Below are 8,837 nucleotides of genomic sequence, written 5' to 3' on the forward strand. Positions count from 1 at the left end.
TAAATATTCGACAAGCTACGTTCGTGTAATCAGTAATTAATTGCGTATATCAAGGCAATGGGGAATATATCTTTTTCATATTCGATAAAAATAGGTTGAGAACCCCTGTTACTGTCTGATAAGTCAGTGGTAACCAATTTACAACCCGTCAAATGGTTCATCAGGTGTAAACAACTGTGAACGAACAGAACGAAATGGATCAAATAAAAATCTCGAAGGTATCGTGATAAACACCTTTCATTTGTCGTAAAGCTGTTTCGAATGAATTTTCAATCACAATTACGAACATCTGTCAATATGACATTCACCAATATGTCTTTTCAGTCACTGCATATTGATATCTGTAGAAAAAAATAACAACAAAAAATAATTGTCCTTACATAATTGTATTAGAATGAATATAGAAAATTGTATGCATTTATTTTCAATAAATATATACTTTATAAAATATATATCTAGAATTTAAAGTATTGAAGTAACATCATTATGATATGCAAAATTTATAATTCCAGGTGGGGAACGTGAGGATTTTAGATAAATATAGTAACAATCATTCTGTTGGTACTCTTTATTTAACTGTAACACATCTTATATTTACAGAACGAAGTGGAAAAAAGAAAATCTGGGTATGAATATAACTTTCTTTTATTCCGATCATTTGTTTTACCTTTATTCCTAAGTAATATAAATATTTTTATAAAGCTTTTTACCATAGGTGTTATATACTCACATTGCGAATATAGAGAAGCAGCCACTGACTACGACAGGCTCCCCATTATGTATTAAATGTAAACACTTTTTCATTGTAACATTTGTTATTCCGAAAGAACGAGATTGCCATGATATATATCTTACTCTCTCAAAATTGTCTTGCCCAGGTGAACATTGTTCTATACAAAGTAGAGCTTAAAAAATCAGTGTCTAACATTGTATATTTTGTTTTTAGTAAGTTTAGATGATCTTTATTGTTTTCATTATCAAGAGAACAAAGACACCTTACCGCAACATGCAGGATGGAATTTTTTTAATGTACAAAGTGAATTTCAAAGACAAGGTGTTCCAAATGAAGAATGGTCTCTAACGTATTTAAATACAAATTATGAGGTACAAAGTTTATATTTGTTTTAAAGTTTAATATTCATTGTGAGGTTTTGATGTTCTAAATATATTAATTCAACTTTTAGCTTTGTGATACTTATCCAAAATATTTGTATGTACCTAGTACATGTGCCAACAGTATCTTGATAGGCAGTGCAAAGTTTAGAAGTAGAGGAAGATTGCCAGTTTTAACATATTTATATTCCAACAAGGTATGCGTATTTATTGAAATAGATAAAATATGAAAAAAATAAACAGGTCCTATGTAAAATATTTTATAGGCTGTTATCTGCCGATGTAGTCAACCTTTATCGGGATTTAGTGCACGATGTCCCGAGGACGAACAAATGATGTACAATATTTTGCGGACAAATCCTAATTCTAAATATATGTACGTTGTAGATACGCGACCACGAGTAAGTCTATAAAACGTTCACCAAAATATGTTTATAATTGTAAACTGTCTTCAATAATACCATTATAGAGATCAGTTTTGTTACATTTTTTTAATACTTATTTAGATCAATGCTTTTGCTAATAGAGCTACAGGAAAAGGATATGAGAATGAGAACTTTTATGACAACATAAAATTTCACTTCTTTGGTATTGAAAATATTCATGTAATGAGAACAAGCTTAAACAAATTAATAGAATGTGAGTCTTTTATTTTAGATTTTTTACGCAAATTATGAATATTTATTATTTTAATATTTTTAATTATTGTCTAGTACAAAGGATGACATCAATGAGTGCATTTTTAAGTGGTTTGGAAAGCAGTGGATGGTTGAAACATATACGATCTATTTTAGAGACTGCTTGGTTTATTGCTAGAGCAGTTTCAAATGGAGTTAGTGTAGTAGTGCATTGTAGTGATGGTTGGGATCGCACTGCTCAAGTATGTTCATTGAGTGCTTTATTACTGGATCCATTTTACAGGACAATTCAAGGTTTCCAAGTAAGAAGTGATTGAACATTATTATTGTTATAATTATTATCATAAATTTTTAATTTTTCAAAACCAGAACTAAATATTTTTGTTTCATTTTCAGGCATTGATAGAAAAAGACTGGTTATCGTTTGGACATAAGTTTAGTGACCGATGTGGTCACATTAACTGTGATAACAAAGAATTAGCCCCAATTTTTACTCAGTTCGTTGATGCAACATATCAATTGTTGCAACAGTATCCCCATAAGTTTCAATTTAATGAATTTTTTTTGATAACTCTTCATGATCATGTACACAGTTGTCAACATGGTACTTTTATAGGGAATTCAGAAAAAGAAAGACAAAATCTCAAGTATTATTTTCAAGTAGTAATTTATTCTTACATAAGTAACAATTTATTATATTTTTAATTATTTTTAGAGTATCGGAAAGAACATATTCTCTATGGGGATATATTGCAAATAATATGCACGAATATATAAATCCTTTATACAAATGCAATCGTTTCAATGAAGAAACTAATCCTGTTCTCCAACCTAAATTGGCTCCACAGTGCATTATGTAATATATAATTTTATTATGTGAACGTATTCAACAATTACAAATTACATAAAAAATAATTTTCTAGTTTATGGCGAGGATTGTACTTTAGATTTGAGAATGGTATTCATCCGAGAGAAACTTACGAAGATTATCTTTCGATAATGCATGATCATACTAGTTGTTTGGAAGATCATGTTAAGCTTCTCATAAAGGTATAAATATTGTTTGACAATTTTCTTTATTTATTGGATTTTTAATGTTGCTTTTTACTTTAAACAGAGAGCTAACTCTTTGAGTTCAGTATTGAATTTAAATAACATTAAAAAAAAAGGAGTACAAGGAAAACTAAAATTCGATAATAAATACACAATGGATCCATTATCTGAAACCATCATAGAAAATACACCAACTCACGAAGAGAAAGCAAAGTGTAAGATAAAAATTAGTCAGTTACAAAACGAATTGAAAACAGTTTCCTTGGACTGGAAATTATTCCGTAACATGGAAGAGTGTGTATGTTCTACTACATTTGACGCATTTAATAAAAAGGTAAATGTATATTATAACTTAAGATTTAATTTAGAATTAGAATTATATTTCCTTGCACTTTTTTTCAGCATCACTGTTGGTCATGTGGAGAGGTATTATGCACAAGATGCATGGGTGCACACACTATTCTTGCTGGACATAATTCACAACGTGCAGTGCCTACTTGTAAGTCTTGTACACAGAATTCCAGTATTCCTTCTACTAGTCCCTAAATTTATTCCTTTGAACACTTATTTAAATTTGTAATCTGTACCTAAAATGTATATTATTAGATTATATAACATTAAGGTAGAAATAAGATAGTAATATAAACTAAAAAATTTGATCTGATGGAAACTATTAATAGGGAATTGTATATTTCACATTTCTTTTTTTTATATGTATTCGAACCAAAGCATGTCGATTTTAAAGAAAAAGGATATATAACATAAGAAAGTATTACGAATAAAAACAATTTTATTTTAACGATCCACCGCAAATTGTATTATAATAACTATTCTTCTAATAGTACACAATCATACTTTTTTAAATAAGACTGTTTTTTTATACTTCTATTATAAAATATGCAGATGACAAAACGCAATGTTTTGTTTTTAAGATTAGAAACGGAGTCTCTCAAAAATAAAATTTAACTATTTTACATTTGCTTATATCAATGTAAATATTATATAATATATTATATCAATGTAATCTTCTTTTTAATTTTACTTTCTTAATGAAAAAGATAATAACATAATTTAGTTGAATTATTTTAAAAAGTGTTGATTTTTTCATAAATTTAAATAGAAATTTACTTTGTTGTGTGTGTTGTGAACATGGAGGAAAAGGATTTTCGGAATCTACTTGTTTGATTATTTTTAAACAATTTCAGACTTATCACTTATAAATAATACAACATAATATGATACATAAAATTATTTCAGTCACATTGCATACTTTATTAACATAATAGCAAAGGAATGAAACATTATTTAAGAAAAATCGTTACATTGAATAATATAATACATGCCTATGAAAAACATTAACTGGTAATATTAAATAACAAATTCTATATGGATTGTGTGTAAAACATTATTGGGCACAAGCGACGAACTTTCTAAAAAAGACACATCATCCGCTCTGTTATACAGAAACTGTGAATAAATCTATTCTATTATTCGTCTTTTTTTCTTAATATACAATAACAAAAATTAAATTGCTACATAGTATTAAGACATAAATAATTACACCAAACATCATTCTTACAAAACTGTTGTTTCTTCTTTTTTTTTTTTTTTTTTTTTTTTTTTTTTTTTTTTTTTGAAGTACTTGTATCACTCATACGCGTGAGAAACATGCTTCAATGTGAAAATTATTTTGCTTAAAAAGTATGACTTAATGAAAAATTACACATGAGAACAAAATATCTAATTTTTAGATAAAAATCTGGCTTCTAGTGACATTTTATAATATATAATTAGATACTGAGAAAAATTCTAACGTTTACAATGCAAGTGTCAAGTGGAATGTGAGTGTTGCATAAATACCTTAGTAGTACGAATTCCTTTCATATAATCTTAATTCATTCTAGTCTTTGTTTGGTTTTCTTCGTCGTGGTCCATCACCACCTATTGCTGGATTATCCTGAAAGCAAATTAAAAATTAAAATAAATTTCAAAAAATCATTTTCATCATAACATAGAAACATAACATAACATGGAAGAAATTTTTACTAACATTATCTTCACTTTCTATTATTTCTTCATTTTCGTTTAACTTTTCAGTTTCTTCCTCTGCTTCGGTATTAGGTAGCTGATTTTCTGTTTCTTCTTGCTTCTGTGCTGTTTGTTCATTTGCTTCTAAAGGTTGTTTATCTTCATCTTTTACATCATATTTATTCTAAAAGAAAATTTATAAATTTCTTACTTTACAAAGATAGAGAATCTTTTACAAAAATAGGGAAAATTACTTCCAAATATTTTTAAAATACCAAGATTTAATATTAGCAAACTATCGTAATTAGCGTAATACTATCGTTAGAAAGTGTGTAATGTAACTATAAAATTAAAACTACTGTATATGTTTTATATAGTAACTATATTAGAAAAGAATAGTTTATAAGGGTTGATGATTCTTTTGTACCTGAGAAGCTAAGCAGCAGTAATATATTATTAGCAATATGGCGAAGCCAGGAATTATTATACATGTACCGCATATCCAGCGATGTTCCGCAGCAAATATGCCAATCTGATGCCATACACTATACTGTATAAAATAATCATAAAATTACAAGTCATACAATTTACACTGAATTTACTTAAAAACTAATAATCAATTAATAAACTTCTAAATATTTATATCTCTCCTTTAAGTTTTTCACACTACTATTTTGTATAATTTATAGCTGAGAAATGTGCACAATTTTTATACTATATGTAAACGATCTATGTGGATACATTATTACTAAAAGTCTAGTCATCATATCGTTATACTTTGGTACCAATATTACAGATATGAGAGCGATTTGCACATTTGAAACTACAAAGTATACCTCACGAACTTGTTTCAGAAGATACCAAATGTATAACACAACTGGTACTGCACAGTATATAAAATACAACACCCACCAGCCTGGTTTATAATTTGTTACTTTTAATATGCGACCCCATAAAGTTACCTGCATAGTACAGCGTATATTGATTATATTAATTATACTGCACATCTCATTAAACTTATACCTCTTTTAAAAAATAAATTAATTCATAAATTTAATTCAAGTAAATGTTGGATTGCTATTTTTCTTTGGATAGAAAAGAGGAATTGCTTACATTCTCCTCCTCGATTCTAGCCCGACGTACTTCGAATGTATCTTCCGCCCATTTTCTTGCTACTTCTTCATCATCAGCAACAAGAATATTATCGAAGAGAATGTCTGTGGACATCGACCAAAGTTCAAAGCCCACAGCAAACTAGAAATCCAAATATGAAACATATTCTGTAAATGTATACAAAATTTCGTAAAATATTATAATATATAGAAACATACAATAGGCATCATCCGGAATGGATGTTGGTCATTGAAGTAATTAGGATTATGAATTAGTTTTGGCTTCCATTTGCCTTTATAATTAGGATTGTTAATCAAGGGCGGTGACCATTTGCCCTTGTATCGAGGATTCTTTTTCATCTTTTGCTTATATGCTCCACATCCTGGTGCATCTGCACACTTTGGATTTGGAATTTCTGGAGGTTCCCATTCTCCATCCATTTCAATGTCCCAATCTTCAGGTTTTACAGAGTCAGGATTGGGAATCATAGGTGATTCGTCTTCGAGCCATCCTTCAGGCATGACGTCGTCTTCATCGACGATTTGTGCTGGAGCATCTTCGTCCCAATCGTCTGGTTTAACAGCTGATAGATCAGGGATCTTTTCCTTGTCATCCCAATCTTCTGGCTGAACATCAGTAGGATCTTCTATTTCCAAAGGTGGATTGACTGGTGGAGTGAAATCATCCAGCAAAGATCCAGAATTTACTACCTTATTATCGACTTTGATTTCAAAACTATTATCTGGTCGAATGATCAAAGTATATAGGTGAGACCGCTTGTCTTTGAAAAAATCTTCCAAGCGTTCTCTAGGTTTCTTACAGTGTTTCTCTTCTATCGAACCATTGAGAGGGTTTTTGTGTCGAAAGATAAAATGCAGCTGCATTAGAGGAAAGCAACTAGTTAATTTGGAACAGTTTTGTAAAAACAAAATTGTTTTATTTATATTCTTGTTGTTTTATTTGTTTTATTATATTATTGTTTTATATTATTAATATATATATACCTTGTGATTGTTTCCACATTTATCAGGACCAAACATTATAGTATAGGGAGTTTTATCATGGAATTTCTTTAAATCTTGATGCTCTGCATCCAGAGTAAGCAATTTCAAATAAGCCCCACTACATTCTTGGCCTTCTTGAAAATTCACTTCGTATTGTACAATTAATGGATTATCACCGAAGTAAAATGGTTTGGATAATGTAGTGGATATAGCAGCATGTCTAGCTTTACTCTTAAGGACTAGCCCCAGATCTCCCTCTTGTGCATGCTCTTTAGGTTCTTCTATGGACCAAATTCCTACAAAAATAGTGTAGATTATAGTCTTATGTCATAAAAATCAAAATATATCATCAGTTTAGCAGAAAAGTAATACAACCAGGAAACAAATTTTTTTGTTATATTTTACACTAGCTTAGATTTTGAAGGTTTCTAGCAAAAATTGTCTTTTAATTCTAACATTTTCCTTACTACATAGTTAGTTATACAACTATAGTGTAATTTTATTAGGTAAAATAATGACACTCCCATCTTAGAGAATAGTTCATTACCAGGTTTAAATTCTGCAGATATCACATATATATTTCAAAAGTGTCACAACTCAAAATAGTTTACTTCTGCATTGTAACATTAAAACTATGAAAGGGAGATTTCAAGGACTAATAACAAGAAAAAGCATGAAAATAATATTTGACTATTCTTTCCTAGAGTCTATCCTTTTTGTCAATGTTATATGTTTATTACAAATAATTTTTTGCTTCACCTGGAAAACTTTTTCGACTTATGTTAATTTTTTAAATACATGCGCAATATCTTAAAATTGATCATCTTTTAGATGGGTGTGTGTATTGATCTCTTTTGTAACTGAAGATATATATGAGTAAAACTAGAAACGAGAGGTTATAACCATCATATTTCGCTATATCTTCATCAACAGAGTCTTTCTTGGCTTCTGACAAGATCCAAGATTTCTTAAACTTTTCCTCATTGTCAAAGGTCTCTACTAAATATGCGAATCCAGAAATTTCGGGTGTCTTATAAACCACCTTAGCCGCTGAATCCTGAACATTGCTATCGCCACTCTCATTAGCTTTGATAATACTACACAGCAGACATAAATATATAATTAAATTCGCTACAAGCCTGGCCATCTCATATTCCTAGAAATGAAAAAGAATGCAAAACTTTATGAAGGAAAACATTGATTATGAGATGTAATATAAAAAAGTGAATAGAAAAGAGAAATTCTCTTACCAAATTCAGTCGATGTGCATTGATTTCTCAGTGAACAGAGCGAAAGAAAAACGTTGCTCCGTGGGTAATTTAATTAAGTAATAATAGTAATTCAATTATATAAGAGAAAAATATCTGTTTGCAGCTGTATTTCAAAAAGCGACAATACCGAAAACGAGGCGTGCAATGGAAAATAGTGTCCCTCTTAATTAAATTAATTGAATTATCAAATGATCCCGCGGTTATAGCAGCGGATTAAAATAATAAAGCTTAAAGACAATTCGACTGAGACGTATTTAAAAATATTAGGTTCGATTCAGCCTCTTATAGATCTCCTTTTTACCTGAAGAGGAAAATTGATTGACCTTTAAGGAAATTGTATTTCCATTCGTACATTCTCTGACGTGTGATATTAATGTAACATACCGATTACCGATCCCCTTGAACCTCGTACAGTAAAACCACATCACAGTGATTCCCAATACAAAATGCGGAATCCTCTAAAATGGGAAAATATTCTAATAAACGGTAATTTATATTTTGTTTTTGCTTTAATAGCCCTAAAAGGGAATTTATATGTAAAAGGGTTTGTTTTTTATTGAAACGATTATTAAATATTGTAGTTTTTGGTAAATTGTGTAAAGATAGGGGAAAAAAAT

The 8,837-nt window shown here is 29.5% G+C and overlaps 2 protein-coding genes across 6 annotated transcripts; one reads left to right on the forward strand and one right to left on the reverse strand.

Moving 5' to 3' along the window:
* Nucleotides 1-40: 40 nt before the first annotated feature.
* Nucleotides 41-4,436, forward strand: LOC122576512 (myotubularin-related protein 6). Of its 2 annotated transcripts, XM_043746920.1 has the most exons (13): nt 41-218; nt 513-626; nt 716-878; nt 947-1,104; nt 1,185-1,310; nt 1,380-1,514; nt 1,620-1,752; nt 1,827-2,053; nt 2,148-2,398; nt 2,467-2,607; nt 2,675-2,801; nt 2,869-3,138; nt 3,207-4,436. In XM_043746920.1, exons 1-13 carry the CDS (start codon nt 195-197, stop codon nt 3,348-3,350), a joined length of 2,013 nt encoding a protein of 670 aa, XP_043602855.1. In that variant the 5' UTR covers nt 41-194; the 3' UTR covers nt 3,351-4,436. The 2 variants fall into 2 exon arrangements, with proteins under 2 accessions (XP_043602855.1, XP_043602854.1); XM_043746919.1 differs by having other exon boundaries at nt 2,869-4,436.
* On the reverse strand, nt 872-8,825 carry LOC122576513 (calnexin-like). 4 transcript variants are annotated; one of them, XM_043746924.1, is made up of 9 exons: nt 8,200-8,598; nt 7,853-8,105; nt 6,950-7,245; nt 6,164-6,823; nt 5,946-6,086; nt 5,669-5,794; nt 4,855-5,016; nt 4,665-4,761; nt 872-890 (listed from the first exon to the last, which is right to left on the reverse strand). In XM_043746924.1, the coding sequence occupies exons 2-8, from the start codon at nt 8,094-8,096 to the stop codon at nt 4,705-4,707; spliced, it is 1,686 nt and encodes a 561-aa protein (XP_043602859.1). In that variant the 5' UTR covers nt 8,097-8,105; nt 8,200-8,598; the 3' UTR covers nt 872-890; nt 4,665-4,704. The 4 variants fall into 4 exon arrangements, with proteins under 4 accessions (XP_043602859.1, XP_043602857.1, XP_043602856.1 ...); XM_043746922.1 differs by lacking the exon at nt 872-890 and adding an exon at nt 3,237-3,391; XM_043746921.1 differs by lacking the exon at nt 872-890 and adding an exon at nt 8,605-8,825 and having other exon boundaries at nt 3,577-4,761; nt 8,200-8,521.
* Nucleotides 8,826-8,837: the final 12 nt, after the last annotated feature.

The sequence above is a fragment of the Bombus pyrosoma genome, linkage group LG16, assembly GCF_014825855.1.
Source record: "Bombus pyrosoma isolate SC7728 linkage group LG16, ASM1482585v1, whole genome shotgun sequence".
Taxonomy (NCBI): Eukaryota; Metazoa; Arthropoda; class Insecta; order Hymenoptera; family Apidae; genus Bombus; species Bombus pyrosoma.